The following is a 22,500-nucleotide window of genomic DNA, read 5'->3' on the forward strand; positions in this document are numbered from 1 at the left end:
TACAGTTTATATCCAGGATGTGACTGGTGGTGGTGGTAGTGGGGTGGGTGTTATCTGTTATATTATTTATATTACAGTTTATATCCAGGATGTGACTGGTGGTGGTGGTAGTGGGGTGGGTGTTATCTGTTATATTATCTATATTACAGTTTATATACAGGATGTGACTGGTGGTTGTGGTAGTGGGGGTGGGTGTTATCTGTTTTATTATCTATATTACAGTTTATATCCAGGATGTGACTGGTGGTGGTGGTAGTGGGGTGGGTGTTATCTGTTTTATTATCTATATTACAGTTTATATCCAGGATGTGACTGGTGGTGGTGGTAGTGGGGTGGGTGTTATCTGTTTTATTATCTATATTACAGTTTATATCCAGGATGTGACTGGTGGAGGTGGTAGTGGGGTGGGTGTTATCTGTTTTATTATCTATAGTACAGTTTATATCCAGGATGTGACTGGTGGTGGTGGTAGTGGGGGTGGGTGTTATCTGTTTTATTATCTATATTACAGTTTATATCCAGGATGTGACTGGTGGTGGTGGTAGTGGGGTGGGTGTTATCTGTTTTATTATCTATATTACAGTTTATATCCAGGATGTGACTGGTGGTGGTGGTCGTGGGGTGGGTGTTATCTGTTTTATTATCTATAGTACAGTTTATATCCAGGATGTGACTGGTGGTGGTGGTAGTGGGGTGGGTGTTATCTGTTATATTATCTATATTACAGTTTATATCCAGGATGTGACTGGTGGTGGTGGTAGTGGGGGTGGGTGTTATCTGTTTTATTATCTATATTACAGTTTATATCCAGGATGTGACTGGTGGTGGTGGTAGTGGGGTGGGTGTTATCTGTTATATTATCTATATTACAGTTTATATCCAGGATGTGACTGGTGGTGGTGGTAGTGGGGTGGGTGTTATCTGTTTTATTATCTATATTACAGTTTATATCCAGGATGTGACTGGTGGTGGTGGTAGTGGGGTGGGTGTTATCTGTTTTATTATCTATAGTACAGTTTATATCCAGGATGTGACTGGTGGTGGTGGTAGTGGGGGTGGGTGTTATCTGTTTTATTATCTATAGTACAGTTTATATCCAGGATGTGACTGGTGGTGGTGGTAGTGGGGTGGGTGTTATCTGTTTTATTATCTATATTACAGTTTATATCCAGGATGTGACTGGTGGTGGTGGTAGTGGGGTGGGTGTTATCTGTTTTATTATCTATATTACAGTTTATATCCAGGATGTGACTGGTGGTGGTGGTAGTGGGGTGGGTGTTATCTGTTTTATTATCTATATTACAGTTTATATCCAGGATGTGACTGGTGGTGGTGGTAGTGGGGTGGGTGTTATCTGTTATATTATCTATAGTACAGTTTATATCCAGGATGTGACTGGTGGTGGTGGTAGTGGGGGTGGGTGTTATCTGTTATATTATCTATATTACAGTTTATATCCAGGATGTGACTGGTGGAGGTGGTAGTGGGGTGGGTGTTATCTGTTTTATTATCTATATTACAGTTTATATCCAGGATGTGACTGGTGGTGGTGGTAGTGGGGTGGGTGTTATCTGTTTTATTATCTATATTACAGTTTATATCCAGGATGTGACTGGTGGTGGTGGTAGTGGGGTGGGTGTTATCTGTTATATTATCTATAGTACAGTTTATATCCAGGATGTGACTGGTGGTGGTGGTAGTGGGGTGGGTGTTATCTGTTATATTATCTATATTACAGTTTATATCCAGGATGTGACTGGTGGTGGTGGTAGTGGGGTGGGTGTTATCTGTTTTATTATCTATATTACAGTTTATATCCAGGATGTGACTGGTGGTGGTGGTAGTGGGGTGGGTGTTATCTGTTTTATTATCTATATTACAGTTTATATCCAGGATGTGACTGGTGGTGGTGGTAGTGGGGGTGGGTGTTATCTGTTTTATTATCTATAGTACAGTTTATATCCAGGATGTGACTGGTGGAGGTGGTAGTGGGGTGGGTGTTATCTGTTTTATTATCTATATTACAGTTTATATCCAGGATGTGACTGGTGGTGGTGGTAGTGGGGTGGGTGTTATCTGTTTTATTATCTATATTACAGTTTATATCCAGGATGTGACTGGTGGTGGTGGTAGTGGGGTGGGTGTTATCTGTTTTATTATCTATATTACAGTTTATATCCAGGATGTGACTGGTGGTGGTGGTAGTGGGGTGGGTGTTATCTGTTTTATTATCTATAGTACAGTTTATATCCAGGATGTGACTGGTGGAGGTGGTAGTGGGGTGGGTGTTATCTGTTTTATTATCTATATTACAGTTTATATCCAGGATGTGACTGGTGGTGGTGGTAGTGGGGTGGGTGTTATCTGTTTTATTATCTATATTACAGTTTATATCCAGGATGTGACTGGTGGTTGTGGTAGTGGGGGTGGGTGTTATCTGTTATTTTATCTATATTACAGTTTATATCCAGGATGTGACTGGTGGTGGTGGTAGTGGGGTGGGTGTTATCTGTTTTATTATCTATATTACAGTTTATATCCAGGATGTGACTGGTGGTTGTGGTAGTGGGGGTGGGTGTTATCTGTTTTATTATCTATAGTACAGTTTATATCCAGGATGTGACTGGTGGTGGTGGTAGTGGGGTGGGTGTTATCTGTTTTATTATCTATATTACAGTTTATATGCAGGATGTGACTGGTGGTGGTGGTAGTGGGGTGGATGTTATCTGTTTTATTATCTATATTACAGTTTATATCCAGGATGTGACTGGTGGAGGTGGTAGTAGGGGTGGGTGTTATCTGTTTTATTATCTATATTACAGTTTATATCCAGGATGTGACTGGTGGTGGTGGTAGTGGGGTGGGTGTTATCTGTTTTATTATCTATATTACAGTTTATATCCAGGATGTGACTGGTGGTGGTGGTTGTGGGGTGGGTGTTATCTGTTTTATTATCTATATTACAGTTTATATCCAGGATGTGACTGGTGGTGGTGGTAGTGGGGTGGGTGTTATCTGTTTTATTATCTATATTACAGTTTATATCCAGGATGTGACTGGTGGTGGTGGTAGTGGGGTGGGTGTTATCTGTTTTATTATCTATATTACAGTTTATATCCAGGATGTGACTGGTGGTGGTGGTGGTAGTGGGGTGGGTGTTATCTGTTTTATTATCTATAGTACAGTTTATATCCAGGATGTGACTGGTGGTGGTGGTAGTGGGGTGGGTGTTATCTGTTATATTATCTATATTACAGTTTATATCCAGGATGTGACTGGTGGTGGTGGTAGTGGGGTGGGTGTTATCTGTTTTATTATCTATATTACAGTTTATATCCAGGATGTGACTGGTGGTGGTGGTAGTGGGGTGGGTGTTATCTGTTATATTATCTATATTACAGTTTATATCCAGGATGTGACTGGTGGTGGTGGTAGTGGGGGTGGGTGTTATCTGTTTTATTATCTATAGTACAGTTTATATCCAGGATGTGACTGGTGGAGGTGGTAGTGGGGTGGGTGTTATCTGTTTTATTATCTATAGTACAGTTTATATCCAGGATGTGACTGGTGGTGGTGGTAGTGGGGGTGGGTGTTATCTGTTTTATTATCTATATTACAGTTTATATCCAGGATGTGACTGGTGGTGGTGGTAGTGGGGTGGGTGTTATCTGTTTTATTATCTATATTACAGTTTATATCCAGGATGTGACTGGTGGTGGTGGTCGTGGGGTGGGTGTTATCTGTTATATTATCTATAGCACAGTTTATATCCAGGATGTGACTGGTGGTGGTGGTAGAGGGGTGGGTGTTATCTGTTATATTATCTATATTACAGTTTATATCCAGGATGTGACTGGTGGTGGTGGTAGTGGGGGTGGGTGTTATCTGTTTTATTATCTATATTACAGTTTATATCCAGGATGTGACTGGTGGTGGTGGTAGTGGGGTGGGTGTTATCTGTTATATTATCTATATTACAGTTTATATCCAGGATGTGACTGGTGGTGGTGGTAGTGGGGTGGGTGTTATCTGTTTTATTATCTATATTACAGTTTATATCCAGGATGTGACTGGTGGTGGTGGTAGTGGGGTGGGTGTTATCTGTTTTATTATCTATAGTACAGTTTATATCCAGGATGTGACTGGTGGAGGTGGTAGTGGGGGTGGGTGTTATCTGTTATATTATCTATAGTACAGTTTATATCCAGGATGTGACTGGTGGTGGTGGTAGTGGGGTGGGTGTTATCTGTTATATTATCTATATTACAGTTTATATCCAGGATGTGACTGGTGGAGGTGGTAGAGGGGTGGGTGTTATCTGTTTTATTATCTATATTACAGTTTATATCCAGGATGTGACTGGTGGTGGTGGTAGTGGGGTGGGTGTTATCTGTTTTATTATCTATATTACAGTTTATATCCAGGATGTGACTGGTGGTGGTGGTAGTGGGGTGGGTGTTATCTGTTATATTATCTATAGTACAGTTTATATCCAGGATGTGACTGGCGGAGGTGGTAGTGGGGGTGGGTGTTATCTGTTATATTATCTATAGTACAGTTTATATCCAGGATGTGACTGGTGGTGGTGGTAGTGGGGTGGGTGTTATCTGTTTTATTATCTATATTACAGTTTATATCCAGGATGTGACTGGTGGTGGTGGTAGTGGGGTGGATGTTATCTGTTTTATTATCTATAGTACAGTTTATATCCAGGATGTGACTGGTGGTGGTGGTAGTGGGGTGGGTGTTATCTGTTTTATTATCTATAGTACAGTTTATATCCAGGATGTGACTGGTGGTGGTGGTAGTGGGGTGGGTGTTATCTGTTATATTATCTATATTACAGTTTATATCCAGGATGTGACTGGTGGTGGTGGTAGTGGGGTGGGTGTTATCTGTTTTATTATCTATATTACAGTTTATATCCAGGATGTGACTGGTGGTGGTGGTAGTGGGGTGGGTGTTATCTGTTATATTATCTATATTACAGTTTATATCCAGGATGTGACTGGTGGTGGTGGTAGTGGGGGTGGGTGTTATCTGTTTTATTATCTATAGTACAGTTTATATCCAGGATGTGACTGGTGGAGGTGGTAGTGGGGTGGGTGTTATCTGTTTTATTATCTATATTACAGTTTATATCCAGGATGTGACTGGTGGTGGTGGTAGTGGGGTGGGTGTTATCTGTTTTATTATCTATATTACAGTTTATATCCAGGATGTGACTGGTGGTGGTGGTAGTGGGGTGGGTGTTATCTGTTTTATTATCTATATTACAGTTTATATCCAGGATGTGACTGGTGGTGGTGGTAGTGGGGTGGATGTTATCTGTTTTATTATCTATATTACAGTTTATATCCAGGATGTGACTGGTGGAGGTGGTAGTGGGGTGGGTGTTATCTGTTTTATTATCTATATTACAGTTTATATCCAGGATGTGACTGGTGGTGGTGGTAGTGGGGTGGGTGTTATCTGTTTTATTATCTATATTACAGTTTATATCCAGGATGTGACTGGTGGTTGTGGTAGTGGGGGTGGGTGTTATCTGTTATGTTATCTATATTACAGTTTATATCCAGGATGTGACTGGTGGTGGTGGTAGTGGGGTGGGTGTTATCTGTTTTATTATCTATAGTACAGTTTATATCCAGGATGTGACTGGTGGTTGTGGTAGTGGGGGTGGGTGTTATCTGTTTTATTATCTATAGTACAGTTTATATCCAGGATGTGACTGGTGGTGGTGGTAGTGGGGTGGGTGTTATCTGTTTTATTATCTATATTACAGTTTATATGCAGGATGTGACTGGTGGTGGTGGTAGTGGGGTGGATGTTATCTGTTTTATTATCTATATTACAGTTTATATCCAGGATGTGACTGGTGGAGGTGGTAGTAGGGGTGGGTGTTATCTGTTTTATTATCTATATTACAGTTTATATCCAGGATGTGACTGGTGGTGGTGGTAGTGGGGTGGGTGTTATCTGTTTTATTATCTATATTACAGTTTATATCCAGGATGTGACTGGTGGTGGTGGTAGTGGGGTGGATGTTATCTGTTTTATTATCTATATTACAGTTTATATCCAGGATGTGACTGGTGGTGGTGGTAGTGGGGTGGGTGTTATCTGTTTTATTATCTATATTACAGTTTATATCCAGGATGTGACTGGTGGTGGTGGTAGTGGGGTGGATGTTATCTGTTTTATTATCTATATTACAGTTTATATCCAGGATGTGACTGGTGGAGGTGGTAGAGGGGTGGGTGTTATCTGTTTTATTATCTATAGTACAGTTTATATCCAGGATGTGACTGGTGGTGGTGGTAGTGGGGGTGGGTGTTATCTGTTTTATTATCTATAGTACAGTTTATATCCAGGATGTGACTGGTGGAGGTGGTAGTGGGGTGGGTGTTATCTGTTTTATTATCTATAGTACAGTTTATATCCAGGATGTGACTGGTGGTGGTGGTAGTGGGGGTGGGTGTTATCTGTTTTATTATCTATATTACAGTTTATATCCAGGATGTGACTGGTGGTGGTGGTAGTGGGGTGGGTGTTATCTGTTTTATTATCTATATTACAGTTTATATCCAGGATGTGACTGGTGGTGGTGGTCGTGGGGTGGGTGTTATCTGTTATATTATCTATAGTACAGTTTATATCCAGGATGTGACTGGTGGTGGTGGTAGAGGGGTGGGTGTTATCTGTTATATTATCTATATTACAGTTTATATCCAGGATGTGACTGGTGGTGGTGGTAGTGGGGTGGGTGTTATCTGTTTTATTATCTATAGTACAGTTTATATCCAGGATGTGACTGGTGGTGGTGGTAGTGGGGTGGGTGTTATCTGTTTTATTATCTATATTACAGTTTATATCCAGGATGTGACTGGTGGTGGTGGTAGTGGGGTGGATGTTATCTGTTTTATTATCTATAGTACAGTTTATATCCAGGATGTGACTGGTGGTGGTGGTAGTGGGGTGGGTGTTATCTGTTTTATTATCTATAGTACAGTTTATATCCAGGATGTGACTGGTGGTGGTGGTAGTGGGGTGGGTGTTATCTGTTATATTATCTATATTACAGTTTATATCCAGGATGTGACTGGTGGTGGTGGTAGTGGGGTGGGTGTTATCTGTTTTATTATCTATATTACAGTTTATATCCAGGATGTGACTGGTGGTGGTGGTAGTGGGGTGGGTGTTATCTGTTTTATTATCTATATTACAGTTTATATCCAGGATGTGACTGGTGGTGGTGGTAGTGGGGGTGGGTGTTATCTGTTTTATTATCTATATTACAGTTTATATCCAGGATGTGACTGGTGGTGGTGGTAGTGGGGTGGGTGTTATCTGTTTTATTATCTATATTACAGTTTATATCCAGGATGTGACTGGTTGTGGTGGTAGTGGGGTGGGTGTTATCTGTTTTATTATCTATATTACAGTTTATATCCAGGATGTGACTGGTGGTGGTGGTAGTGGGGGTGGGTGTTATCTGTTTTATTATCTATATTACAGTTTATATCCAGGATGTGACTGGTGGTGGTGGTAGTGGGGGTGGGTGTTATCTGTTATATTATCTATATTACAGTTTATATCCAGGATGTGACTGGTGGTGGTGGTAGTGGGGTGGGTGTTATCTGTTATATTATCTATATTACAGTTTATATCCAGGATGTGACTGGTGGTGGTGGTAGTGGGGTGGGTGTTATCTGTTTTATTATCTATATTACAGTTTATATCCAGGATGTGACTGGTGGTGGTGGTAGTGGGGTGGGTGTTATCTGTTTTATTATCTATATTACAGTTTATATCCAGGATGTGACTGGTGGTGGTGGTAGTGGGGTGGGTGTTATCTGTTTTATTATCTATAGTACAGTTTATATCCAGGATGTGACTGGTGGTGGTGGTAGTGGGGTGGGTGTTATCTGTTTTATTATCTATATTACAGTTTATATCCAGGATGTGACTGGTGGTGGTGGTAGTGGGGTGGGTGTTATCTGTTTTATTATCTATAGTACAGTTTATATCCAGGATGTGACTGGTGGTGGTGGTAGTGGGGTGGGTGTTATCTGTTTTATTATCTATATTACAGTTTATATGCAGGATGTGACTGGTGGTGGTGGTAGTGGGGTGGGTGTTATCTGTTTTATTATCTATATTACAGTTTATATCCAGGATGTGACTGGTGGTGGTGGTAGTGGGGTGGGTGTTATCTGTTTTATTATCTATATTACAGTTTATATCCAGGATGTGACTGGTGGTGGTGGTAGTGGGGTGGGTGTTATCTGTTATATTATCTATATTACAGTTTATATCCAGGATGTGACTGGTGGTGGTGGTAGTGGGGTGGGTGTTATCTGTTTTATTATCTATAGTACAGTTTATATCCAGGATGTGACTGGTGGTGGTGGTAGTGGGGTGGGTGTTATCTGTTTTATTATCTATATTACAGTTTATATCCAGGATGTGACTGGTGGTGGTGGTAGTGGGGTGGGTGTTATCTGTTTTATTATCTATATTACAGTTTATATCCAGGATGTGACTGGTGGTGGTGGTAGTGGGGTGGGTGTTATCTGTTTTATTATCTATATTACAGTTTATATCCAGGATGTGACTGGTGGTGGTGGTAGTGGGGTGGGTGTTATCTGTTTTATTATCTATATTACAGTTTATATCCAGGATGTGACTGGTGGTGGTGGTAGTGGGGTGGGTGTTATCTGTTTTATTATCTATATTACAGTTTATATCCAGGATGTGACTGGTGGTTGTGGTAGTGGGGGTGGGTGTTATCTGTTTTATTATCTATATTACAGTTTATATCCAGGATGTGACTGGTGGTGGTGGTAGTGGGGTGGGTGTTATCTGTTTTATTATCTATATTACAGTTTATATCCAGGATGTGACTGGTGGTGGTGGTAGTGGGGTGGGTGTTATCTGTTTTATTATCTATATTACAGTTTATATCCAGGATGTGACTGGTGGTGGTGGTAGTGGGGGTGGGTGTTATCTGTTATGTTATCTATATTACAGTTTATATCCAGGATGTGACTGGTGGTGGTGGTAGTGGGGTGGGTGTTATCTGTTTTATTATCTATAGTACAGTTTATATCCAGGATGTGACTGGTGGTTGTGGTAGTGGGGGTGGGTGTTATCTGTTTTATTATCTATAGTACAGTTTATATCCAGGATGTGACTGGTGGTGGTGGTAGTGGGGTGGGTGTTATCTGTTTTATTATCTATATTACAGTTTATATGCAGGATGTGACTGGTGGTGGTGGTAGTGGGGTGGATGTTATCTGTTTTATTATCTATATTACAGTTTATATCCAGGATGTGACTGGTGGAGGTGGTAGTAGGGGTGGGTGTTATCTGTTTTATTATCTATATTACAGTTTATATCCAGGATGTGACTGGTGGTGGTGGTAGTGGGGTGGGTGTTATCTGTTATATTATCTATATTACAGTTTATATCCAGGATGTGACTGGTGGTGGTGGTAGTGGGGTGGGTGTTATCTGTTTTATTATCTATATTACAGTTTATATCCAGGATGTGACTGGTGGTGGTGGTAGTGGGGGTGGGTGTTATCTGTTATATTATCTATATTACAGTTTATATCCAGGATGTGACTGGTGGTGGTGGTAGTGGGGTGGGTGTTATCTGTTTTATTATCTATATTACAGTTTATATCCAGGATGTGACTGGTGGTGGTGGTAGTGGGGTGGGTGTTATCTGTTTTATTAGCTATAGTACAGTTTATATCCAGGATGTGACTGGTGGTGGTGGTAGCACACACACACACACACACACACACACACACACACACACACACACACACACACACACACACACACACACACACACATTGTGATGTTCTGGGGTTTTCCACCTTTTTCTTACCGTTCTGTGACATTTCGGCTAAGTGTGAGTTACCGACAAACAGACAGGCAGGTAGGCAGGCAGGCAGACAGGCAGACAGACAGGTATTTAAGTTTTCTGTCAGTGATTTGTAATGCTAGGTAGTGGAACACTTTTAGATATTCTGTTTGTGTGTCTGTTTGTGCATGTCTGTGTGTGTGTGTGTGTGTGTGTGTGTGTGTGTGTGTGTGTGTGTGTGTGTGTGTGTGTGTGTGTGTGTGTGTGTGTGTGTGTGTGTGTGTGTGTGTGTGTGTGTGTGTGTGTGTGTGTGGGTGTGTGTGCATGCCCCACCACAATAACAGATCCCGGTCAACCAGTTCCTTTCATACAAGATTTAACACAACCAATCAATACTTCCGGTAATAACCTCTGATCAGCTATTGACTTCCTGCTGAGAACCTCACACAGCACCAACATCACCAATACTCAGATACCACCTCATTTACTGTCATCACAACATTTATGGAGACCCCTTTACATTCATTATACCACTAATGTTAGATAGAAAATCACCAGAGTTATGTATTGAGATCTCCAGCTATATATGGCTCTACTTTACCCTGGTGCGTCATGTTGTAATGTATCTACGTGTGTTGCTATGGAGTGACATGTCCTTTTCATATCCTTCCACTTGATTGACTTCATGATGGCTCAGTGACTTGTGTCGTTTAGACAGCAGGTCAAAGATAACACACAACGATAATAACGACTAAATTGAATACATTAAATTATAGACAGGGGTTTCCTTGGCAACCCCAACGACATTATATTTAGGTTCCGTGGAGACGTGGGGATGGAATTACGGGTTGCCAGACAACGGGCCATTGTGTCCTCAGTGACCCATAATTGTGGATAGGGATGAGTCACCTCTATTACACACAAATGATCTGCCTTAGGGAGATAAAGGATAGAGAGAAAGTGAAAGAGCGAGAAAGATAGAGATAGAGGGAGGGAGGGGTAAAGGTCACAAACAGCAAGACATGGGGGCTGTGACACAGCGTCATCTCTACCGTAGAAAGGGAGAGAGAGGGAGAGAGGGAGAGGGAGAGAGAGGGAGAGAGAGGATGGAAGTGAAAGTGACAATGAGAAAGCTCTCTGAACTTGCCATTTCACAGAACAGCACAGCTGTCTTCAGTATTAACTTGACAGTTCAGCTGGCTACTAGACATGCAATGTCTGTTCAAAACATGAATCAGAACCCTCATAGTATAATGAGTGGTGTTCTGTAATCAGGACCCTCATAGTATAATGAGTGGTGTTCTGTAATCAGAACCCTCATAGTATAATGAGTGGTGTTCTGGAATCAGAACCCTCATAGTATAATGAGTGGTGTTCTGGAATCAGAACCCTCATAGTATAATGAGTGGTGTTCTGGAATCAGAACCCTCATAGTATAATGAGTGGTGTTCTGTAATCAGAACCCTCATAGTATAATGAGTGGTGTTCTGGAATCAGGACCCTCATAGTATAATGAGTGGTGTTCTGTAATCAGGACCCTCATAGTATAATGAGTGGTGTTCTGGAATCAGAACCCTCATAGTATAATGAGTGGTGTTCTGTAATCAGGACCCTCATAGTATAATGAGTGGTGTTCTGTAATCAGAACCCTCATAGTATAATGAGTGGTGTTCTGTAATCAGAACCCTCATGGTATAATGAGTGGTGTTCTGGAATCAGAACCCTCATAGTATAATGAGTGGTGTTCTGTAATCAGAACCCTCATGGTATAATGAGTGGTGTTCTGGAATCAGAACCCTCATAGTATAATGAGTGGTGTTCTGTAATCAGAACCCTCATGGTATAATGAGTGGTGTTCTGGAATCAGAACCCTCATAGTATAATGAGTGGTGTTCTGGAATCAGAACCCTCATAGTATAATGAGTGGTGTTCTGTAATCAGAACCCTCATAGTATAATGAGTGGTGTTCTGTAATCAGAACCCTCATAGTATAATGAGTGGTGTTCTGGAATCAGGACCCTCATAGTATAATGAGTGGTGTTCTGTAATCAGAACCCTCATAGTATAATGAGTGGTGTTCTGGAATCAGAACCCTCATAGTATAATGAGTGGTGTTCTGGAATCAGAACCCTCATAGTATAATGAGTGGTGTTCTGTAATCAGGACCCTCATGGTATAATGAGTGGTGTTCTGGAATCAGAACCCTCATAGTATAATGAGTGGTGTTCTGTAATCAGAACCCTCATAGTATAATGAGTGGTGTTCTGTAATCAGAACCCTCATGGTATAATGAGTGGTGTTCTGTAATCAGAACCCTCATGGTATAATGAGTGGTGTTCTGGAATCAGAACCCTCATAGTATAATGAGTGGTGTTCTGGAATCAGAACCCTCATAGTATAATGAGTGGTGTTCTGGAATCAGGACCCTCATAGTATAATGAGTGGTGTTCTGGAATCAGAACCCTCATAGTATAATGAGTGGTGTTCTGGAATCAGAACCCTCATGGTATAATGAGTGGTGTTCTGTAATCAGAACCCTCATAGTATAATGAGTGGTGTTCTGTAATCAGAACCCTCATAGTATAATGAGTGGTGTTCTGTAATCAGAACCCTCATGGTATAATGAGTGGTGTTCTGTAATCAGGACCCTCATAGTATAATGAGTGGTGTTCTGGAATCAGAACCCTCATGGTATAATGAGTGGTGTTCTGGAATCAGAACCCTCATAGTATAATGAGTGGTGTTCTGTAATCAGAACCCTCATGGTATAATGAGTGGTGTTCTGTAATCAGGACCCTCATGGTATAATGAGTGGTGTTCTGTAATCAGGACCCTCATGGTATAATGAGTGGTGTTCTGGAATCAGAACCCTCATGGTATAATGAGTGGTGTTCTGTAATCAGAACCCTCATGGTATAATGAGTGGTGTTCTGGAATCAGGACCCTCATAGTATAATGAGTGGTGTTCTGGAATCAGAACCCTCATAGTATAATGAGTGGTGTTCTGGAATCAGGACCCTCATAGTATAATGAGTGGTGTTCTGTAATCAGAACCCTCATGGTATAATGAGTGGTGTTCTGGAATCAGAACCCTCATAGTATAATGAGTGGTGTTCTGTAATCAGGACCCTCATGGTATAATGAGTGGTGTTCTGTAATCAGAACCCTCATGGTATAATGAGTGGTGTTCTGTAATCAGAACCCTCATGGTATAATGAGTGGTGTTCTGTAATCAGAACCCTCATAGTATAATGAGTGGTGTTCTGGAATCAGAACCCTCATAGTATAATGAGTGGTGTTCTGGAATCAGAACCCTCATAGTATAATGAGTGGTGTTCTGGAATCAGGACCCTCATAGTATAATGAGTGGTGTTCTGGAATCAGGACCCTCATAGTATAATGAGTGGTGTTCTGTAATCAGAACCCTCATAGTATAATGAGTGGTGTTCTGGAATCAGGACCCTCATAGTATAATGAGTGCTGTTCTGTAATCAGAACCCTCATAGTATAATGAGTGGTGTTCTGGAATCAGAACCCTCATGGTATAATGAGTGGTGTTCTGTAATCAGAACCCTCATAGTATAATGAGTGGTGTTCTGGAATCAGAACCCTCATGGTATAATGAGTGGTGTTCTGTAATCAGAACCCTCATAGTATAATGAGTGGTGTTCTGGAATCAGAACCCTCATGGTATAATGAGTGGTGTTCTGTAATCAGAACCCTCATAGTATAATGAGTGGTGTTCTGTAATCAGAACCCTCATGGTATAATGAGTGGTGTTCTGTAATCAGAACCCTCATAGTATAATGAGTGGTGTTCTGTAATCAGAACCCTCATAGTATAATGAGTGGTGTTCTGGAATCAGAACCCTCATAGTATAATGAGTGGTGTTTTGGAATCAGAACCCTCATAGTATAATGAGTGGTGTTCTGGAATCAGGACCCTCATAGTATAATGAGTGGTGTTCTGGAATCAGGACCCTCATAGTATAATGAGTGGTGTTCTGTAATCAGAACCCTCATAGTATAATGAGTGGTGTTCTGGAATCAGGACCCTCATAGTATAATGAGTGGTGTTCTGTAATCAGAACCCTCATAGTATAATGAGTGGTGTTCTGGAATCAGAACCCTCATAGTATAATGAGTGGTGTTCTGTAATCAGGACCCTCATGGTATAATGAGTGGTGTTCTGGAATCAGAACCCTCATAGTATAATGAGTGGTGTTCTGTAATCAGAACCCTCATGGTATAATGAGTGGTGTTCTGGTCACCCCATAGTGTTCTGTAATCAGGACCCTCATGGTATAATGAGTGGTGTTCTGGAATCAGAACCCTCATGGTATAATGAGTGGTGTTCTGTAATCAGAACCCTCATAGTATAATGAGTGGTGTTCTGTAATCAGAACCCTCATAGTATAATGAGTGGTGTTCTGTAATCAGAACCCTCATGGTATAATGAGTGGTGTTCTGTAATCAGAACCCTCATGGTATAATGAGTGGTGTTCTGTAATCAGAACCCTCATGGTATAATGAGTGGTGTTCTGGAATCAGAACCCTCATAGTATAATGAGTGGTGTTCTGTAATCAGAACCCTCATGGTATAATGAGTGGTGTTCTGTAATCAGAACCCTCATAGTATAATGAGTGGTGTTCTGTAATCAGAACCCTCATGGTATAATGAGTGGTGTTCTGTAATCAGAACCCTCATAGTATAATGAGTGGTGTTCTGTAATCAGAACCCTCATAGTATAATGAGTGGTGTTCTGTAATCAGAACCCTCATAGTATAATGAGTGGTGTTCTGTAATCAGAACCCTCATAGTATAATGAGTGGTGTTCAGGAATCAGAACCCTCATAGTATAATGAGTGGTGTTCCGGAATCAGAACCCTCATGGTATAATGAGTGGTGTTCTGGAATCAGAACCCTCATAGTATAATGAGTGGTGTTCTGGAATCAGAACCCTCATAGTATAATGAGTGGTGTTCAGGAATCAGAACCCTCATAGTATAATGAGTGGTGTTCCGGAATCAGAACCCTCATGGTATAATGAGTGGTGTTCTGGAATCAGAACCCTCATAGTATAATGAGTGGTGTTCTGGAATCAGAACCCTCATAGTATAATGAGTGGTGTTCTGGAATCAGAACCCTCATAGTATAATGAGTGGTGTTCCGGAATCAGGACCCTCATGGTATAATGAGTGGTGTTCCGTAATCAGAACCCTCATAGTATAATGAGTGGTGTTCCGGAATCAGGACCCTCATGGTATAATGAGTGGTGTTCCGGAATCAGGACCCTCATAGTATAATGAGTGGTGTTCCGGAATCAGAACCCTCATGGTATAATGAGTGGTGTTCCGTAATCAGGACCCTCATAGTATAATGAGTGGTGTTCCGGAATCAGAACCCTCATGGTATAATGAGTGGTGTTCCGTAATCAGGACCCTCATAGTATAATGAGTGGTGTTCCGGAATCAGAACCCTCATGGTATAATGAGTGGTGTTCCGGAATCAGGACCCTCATAGTATAATGAGTGGTGTTCCGGAATCAGAACCCTCATGGTATAATGAGTGGTGTTCCGTAATCAGAACCCTCATGGTATAATGAGTGGTGTTCCGGAATCAGAACCCTCATGGTATAATGAGTGGTGTTCCGGAATCAGAACCCTCATGGTATAATGAGTGGTGTTCCGGAATCAGAACCCTCATGGTATAATGAGTGGTGTTCCGGAATCAGGACCCTCATAGTATAATGAGTGGTGTTCCGGAATCAGAACCCTCATGGTATAATGAGTGGTGTTCCGGAATCAGGACCCTCATAGTATAATGAGTGGTGTTCCGTAATCAGAACCCTCATAGTATAATGAGTGGTGTTCCGTAATCAGAACCCTCATAGTATAATGAGTGGTGTTCCGGAATCAGGACCCTCATAGTATAATGAGTGGTGTTCCGTAATCAGGACCCTCATAGTATAATGAGTGGTGTTCTGGAATCAGAACCCTCATGGTATAATGAGTGGTGTTCTGTAATCAGAACCCTCATAGTATAATGAGTGGTGTTCTGTAATCAGAACCCTCATAGTATAATGAGTGGTGTTCTGTAATCAGGACCCTCATAGTATAATGAGTGGTGTTCCGGAATCAGAACCCTCATAGTATAATGAGTGGTGTTCTGGAATCAGAACCCTCATAGTATAATGAGTGGTGTTCTGTAATCAGGACCCTCATAGTATAATGAGTGGTGTTCTGGAATCAGAACCCTCATGGTATAATGAGTGGTGTTCTGGAATAAGAACCCTCATAGTATAATGAGTGGTGTTCTGGAATCAGAACCCTCATAGTATAATGAGTGGTGTTCTGGAATCAGAACCCTCATAGTATAATGAGTGGTGTTCTGGAATCAGAACCCTCATAGTATAATGAGTGGTGTTCTGGAATCAGGACCCTCATAGTATAATGAGTGGTGTTCTGGAATCAGAACCCTCATAGTATAATGAGTGGTGTTCTGTAATCAGAACCCTCATAGTATAATGAGTGGTGTTCTGGAATCAGGACCCTCATAGTATAATGAGTGGTGTTCTTGAATGAAAAAGAGGAAAGAGAGAGGGAACGGTAGAGAAATGGGAGTGTAGAAGAGATAGGAAAGAAAGAGAGGAACAGAAATAGAGAATATAGTAAATAATGGGTAGGGCTGTGGAAAAAGAGGAGAGAGGTAGAGCAGGGGAGAGCTAGAAGGAAGGAAAAAGTAGAACGTATAAATAGAGAATATAGATTGTATACTGAATGAGTGGTGTTGTGGAGACCTGTCTAACCTCTATATGTCTATCCTCCTGTAGAGAACCTGGATGCTATGATCGCTCTGCAGACCAAGAATAAGCTGGGGAAAACACTGGGGATCCCTGGCATCATCCCTCCTACTGGTAAATATCTCCCAGTCACTATGGAGTGACCTGTCCTATTCATATCGTTCCACCTGATTGACCTTGCGGTGGCTCTGTGACTAGTGTCAGGTAAATCTACAGTCGCTGTACTTTTCATTATTCCCTTCTGGATTTGTTTATTTTTCTGTATGGTTATGGTAAAGGTAAATGTAATGTTAAGGTTAAGGTACTTTGCTCAGACAGGTTGTGTAGTACTGAACTTCCCCTTTAAGGTTGGGTTGGGTGTGGTGGGGTTTGGTTGGGTGTGGTGTGGTGGGGTTGTGTTGGGTTGGATTGGGTGTGGTGGGGTTGGATGTGGTGGGGTGGGGTTGGGTTGGGTGTGCTGAGGTTGGGTTGGGTGTGGCGTGGTGGGGTTGGGTGTGGTGTGGTGGGGTGGGGTTGGGTGTGATGGGGTGGGGTTAGGTTGGGTGTGGTGGGGTTGGGTTGGGTTTGGGTTTGGGTTGGGTGGGGTGGGGTTAGGTTAGGTTAGGTTAGGTTAGGTTAGGTTAGGTTAGGTTAGGTTAGGTTAGGTTCGGTTGGGTGTGGTGGGGTGGGGTTAGGTTGGGTTAGGTTGGGTGTGGTGGGGTTGGGTTGGGTGTGGTGGAGTTAGGTTAGGTTAGGTTGGGTTGGGTTGGGTTGGGTTGGGTTGGGTGTGGTGTGGTGTGGTGGGGTTAGGTTAGGTTAGGTTAGGTTAGGTTAGGTTAGGTTGGGTTAGGTGTGGTGGGGTTGGGTTGGGTTGGGTGTGGTGTGGTGTGGTGTGGTGGGGTTGGGTTGGGTTTGGGTTTGGGTTGAGTTTGGTTGGTGGTAACTGTCTGTTGTTGTGTCTGTGTGGCAGGGAAGACCCCAGAGGACGATGACAACACCAAGGCAGAGGCGGCCAAGATGCAGAAGGAGTATGAGAACCTGAAAGACTCAACCAAGGAAGAAGCGCCGTCCACTGAGGCCAGAGGCGAGTTCAAGAAGGATTCTGTTTGCAGCGAACATGTTACCAGAGTAACAATTTTAATGAACATTTCAAAATGTTACGAATAAACATCAAACTGCTACTTTTTGTAAGGATTACTGTCTTTTTAGCAACAAAATTCAAACTGAAATTGACTTAGCTATTCCTACTAAATATAGTAGAAAGTCTACATAGCCCCTTGATTATTTTTAGCGTCAGTTTAGACACGAAACAGACACTTACGTTTGCCACACACTATCTTCTCAGACTGTTCGTTAACATTAGCGAACGGTCGCAGCTAACAAAAAACAAATGGAAATTTATTAGCTAACGTTATCCAACGCTCGCAAACTATTTCCCTTGTTGAACAGACCTCAGTACATTACTATATCAACATCTAGCACCAAAATGGCTCTATAAGAATGTCATATACACACAGAATGCCGAACTTGTGAGGGTCCTTCAAGTGGTTAGAACCCAGTTGGAACCTCGTATTTCCCACTTGCGAGCATTTGAGGGCAACATGAGACTGTAATTAATATAGACCCAAAATACCTGCTATAAGACTGTAATATAGACCCAAAATGAAAGCCACCTAAATAGTAGAAACTATTTCAATATCGGCCTGGGATTGAAAGGCTATGAAGACAGAGAAGTGTATCCCATCATAACTGACAATTATCTTTCTCCCTCTCTCTTTCTTTCTCTCTTTCTCCCTTTCTCTCGCTCGCTCTCTCTCTCTCTCTCTTTCTTTCTTTCTTTCTTTCTTTCTTTCTTTCTCTCTCTCTCCCTTCCTGTCTCTCTGTCTCTTTCTGTCTCGCTCTCTTTCTGTCTTGTCTGTCTCTCTCTTTCTTTCTCTCTTTCTTTCTTTCTTTCTTTCTCTCGCTCGCTCTCTCTCTCTCTCTCTTTCTTTCTTTCTTTCTTTCTTTCTTTCTTAATTCCTTCATGTCTCTCTGTCCCTCTGTCTCTTTCTGTCTCGCTCTCTTTCTGTCTGTCTCTCTCTCTTTCTTTCTCTCTTTCTCCCTTTCTCTCGCTCGCTCTCTCTCTTTCTTTCTTTCTTTCTTTCTTTCTTTCTTTCTTTCTTTCTTTCTTTCTTTCTTTCTTTCTTTCTTTCTTTCTTTCTTTCTTTCTTTCTTTCTTTCTCTCTCCCTTCCTGTCTCTCTGTCCCTCTGTCTCTTTCTGTCTGTCTGTCTGTCTGTCTGTCTGTCTGTCTGTCTGTCTGTCTGTCTGTCTGTCTGTCTGTCTGTCTGTCTGTCTGTCTGTCTGTCTGTCTGTCTGTCTGTCTGTCTGTCTGTCTGTCTGTCTCTCTCTCTCTCTCTCTCTCTCTCTCTCTCTCTCTCTCTCTCTCTCTTTTAGATCACCCAGGCAAGTCTGAGATCTACTTGGAAGCCATCAGGAAGAACATTGAGTGGCTGAAGAAACACAACAAAGACGAGGGCAAAGACGGTGAGAGAGAGAGAGAGAGAGAGAGAGTTGCACATTTCTAAAACACCATGCATAGCTGATAATATAACACTTGTCTATCTTTTTAAACCTTTTTGAGTTCAATATCTACTGTTAAATTCGAATCATTAAAAAAAATATTGTTTTGTGTCTGCTCACTTGCTCACATTAGTACACACACACACTCACACACACATACACACACGCCCGCCCTCCTCCTACTGCAAACTGTGTCTGGTCACAGATAAGTCTGTAGCGACACACTGAAGAATAGTTAAATTAAAGTCTGCTTTGTCCAGCTGGATTTGCAATTAAAATAAGCGTGGTGGGTGATGCGTTACCCCCACACCTCATGAATATGGATGAGGCTTGGCATGCATCCCAAATGGCACATTATTCCCTATATAGTGCACTACTAGCACTACCCTATGGGCCTTGGTCAAAAGTAGTGCACTCCATTTAATTTTTTTTTTGTTATTTCACCTTTATTTAACCAGGTAGGCAAGTTGAGAACAAGTTCTCATTTACAACTGTGACCTGGCCAAGATAAAGCAAAGCAGTGCGACACAAACAACAACACAGAGTTACACATGGAGTAAAACAAACATACAGTCAATAATATAGTAGAAAAATAAGTCTATATACAAAGTGAGCAAATGAGGTGAGATAAGGGAGGTAAAGGCAAAAAAGGCCATGGTGGCGAGGGAATAGGAATAGGATGCCATTTGGAACTGGGACACAGATTTGAGGAGTCTGCTGCCCTAATTACTGGGATGTGATGTGTGTGTGCATGTGCATGTGCGTGCGTGTGTGTATCCACTCCCAGTTACCCTCATCAACCCTCACAGCAGAGGACCCAGACCAGAACATTTCCTGGTTATGACACTGTAACTATCAGCCATTGTTTCATTTACTTAATGTAATACTGTAGACATCCACTGGTCAATAAGAGTGAAGCTGATTCGGTCAGCCAAGTGTTCCGTCAGTTCCCATTGGTGGTTAATTGAGTAGAAGACTATGAAATGTTAATGAGGCTAGTCTATGCATTGTTATGAGACCAGCCCAGTCCAACTGTCTGGTGTGGAGGACCACTGGGACCTCCTAAATAACCAATCAATTGTCTATTGTACAGCCATAAAGACAGACACTTAGATATAGTTTGTTTTTATATTGGAGGTATAATTAGCTATAGATATGTTTAGGATATTCTTATGGTGAGTGTATTTTCTCTCTCCTGAGTGTACTGTCCAGGGACCGTATTTATCAATCACCTAAGAGTAGGAGTGCTGATTAGGGATCAGTTCTCCCTTTTAAATCACAAAGAATATGATTACATGGACAGGGAAAAAGTACTCCTACCCTGAGATGCTTGATACATCTCCTCTCTATATATACAGTATACTCTCCTCTTTTGGCTGTGTGTCTTTGCAGGTCCTTCTCTCTCTTTTTCTGTCTACTCTATCCTCTCTCTCTCTCTCTCTCTCTCTCTCTCTCTCTGTCTCTCTCTCTCTCTATCTCTCTCTCTCCTCTATCATCTCTCTCTCGCTCTCTCCTCTCTCTCTCCACTTATTTTGGCTGTGTGTGTTTAGTGCCGGTCCTCTCTCCTCTCTCCTCCTCTCTCTCTCTTCTCTCTCTCTCTCTCTCCACCCTCCTCTCACTCCTCTCTCTCCTCTATCCTCTCTCCTATCTCCCTTGTCTCTTCTCTCTCCTCTATCCTCTCTCCTATCTCCCCTGTCTCTTTTCTCTCCTCTATCCTCTCTCCTATCTCCCCTGTCTCTTCTCTCTCCTCTATCCTCTCTCCTATCTCCCCTGTCTCCTCTCTCTCCTCTATCCTCTCTCCTATCTCCCCTGTCTCTTCTCTCTCCTCTATCCTCTCTCCTATCTCCCCTGTCTCTTCTCTCTCCTCTATCCTCTCTCCTATCTCCCCTGTCTCTTCTCTCTCCTCTATCCTCTCTCCTATCTCCCCTGTCTCTTCTCTCTCCTCTATCCTCTCTCCTATCTCCCCTGTCTCTTCTCTCTCCTCTATCCTCTCTCCTATCTCCCCTGTCTCTTCTCTCTCCTCTATCCTCTCTCCTATCTCCCCTGTCTCTTCTCTCTCCTCTCTCCTCTCTCTCCACCCTCCTCTCACTCCTCTCTCTCCTCTCAGCGAGACTGAAATAGCTGCATTTTGGAGCTGCCTTACTCAACAAAAATGTACCAAAATAACAATACAATGGGAAAGTAACAGTGTATGCTTTATTAGATCAAGCAATTTAAAAAATATATATTTTTACCCCCTTTTCTCCCCAATTACGATCTTGTCTCATCGCTGCAACTCCCCAACAGGCTCGAGAGGTGAATGTCGACTCATGCATCCTCTGAAATATAACGCGCCAAACTGCACTTCTTAACACCCGCCCACTTAACCTGGAAGCCAGCCGCACCAATGTGTCGAAAGAAACACCGTTCAACTGATGACCGAGGTCAGCCTGCAGGCGCCCGGCCCACCACAAGGAGTCGCTAGAGCGCGATGAGCCAAGTAAAGCCCCCCCGGCCAAACCCTCCCCTAACCCGGATGACGCTGGGCCAATTGTGCACCGCCCTATGGGACTCCCGATCACAGCCGGTTGTGATATAGCCTGGAATCGAATCCGGGTCTGTAGTGACGCACGTCTTAGACCGCCTCGCCAGTCGGGAGGCCCATAAAATAGTTTTCTATCTGATATGATGCAGTATATTGTTGTGACATGAAATAACAGAATTGCATGAAAATCTCCGGGATTTTGGAGGGGCCTCGTCCCACCTGCCCTACGTAATGCATTGCCACTGTGTGTGTGTAAAGTGCAGGTCTCCTCTCTGTACCCATTGTGGTTGATTAGTATGCCGGTCAGGCAGTCCGGTGGGTGTCTGGGAAGAGAGGGGCCTCTCGCCCTTACTGATGGCAGAGAGGAGACATCTGACGGGGAGGTAATAGAGAGAGTCAGGGCCCTGTCAACATGGAGCTACTCACAGAGGAAAACACACACTATCACACACACAGTAGGAAACAGGTTTCACTTCCTGTTTGAGTATGCCAGTGAGCTTTCCTCAGGTACTGACACTGTTGTGTATTTACCAGAAGATCTATTCACCCAGATATGATCACTTATGGAAATGAGTTGTGAAGTCACTCAAAAGCCCCGTGAACAGTTTGTAATGTGTAGGGAAGAGATTGTAATATGTAGGGAGCAGTTTGTAATGTGTAGGGAACAGATTGTAATGTGTAGGGAACGGTTTGTAATGTGTAGGGAACAGTTTGTAATGTGTAGGGAACAGTTTGTAATGTGTAGGGAACAGTTTGTA

At 42.3% G+C, this 22,500-nt stretch overlaps 1 protein-coding gene across 2 annotated transcripts in view; it reads left to right on the forward strand.

Moving 5' to 3' along the window:
* Positions 1-22,500, forward strand: part of LOC106587169 (secretogranin-3) — a 55,316-nt gene that overhangs the window by 27,079 nt on the left and 5,737 nt on the right. For both annotated transcript variants that reach the window (XM_045709010.1, XM_045709009.1), the window contains 3 exons: positions 16,710-16,793; positions 17,629-17,742; positions 19,093-19,182. In XM_045709010.1, coding sequence (XP_045564966.1) covers positions 16,710-16,793; positions 17,629-17,742; positions 19,093-19,182 — 288 coding nt within the window. The remainder of the gene's footprint in view (positions 1-16,709; positions 16,794-17,628; positions 17,743-19,092; positions 19,183-22,500) is intronic.

This window comes from Salmo salar, chromosome ssa26 (assembly GCF_905237065.1).
Source record: "Salmo salar chromosome ssa26, Ssal_v3.1, whole genome shotgun sequence".
Taxonomy (NCBI): Eukaryota; Metazoa; Chordata; class Actinopteri; order Salmoniformes; family Salmonidae; genus Salmo; species Salmo salar.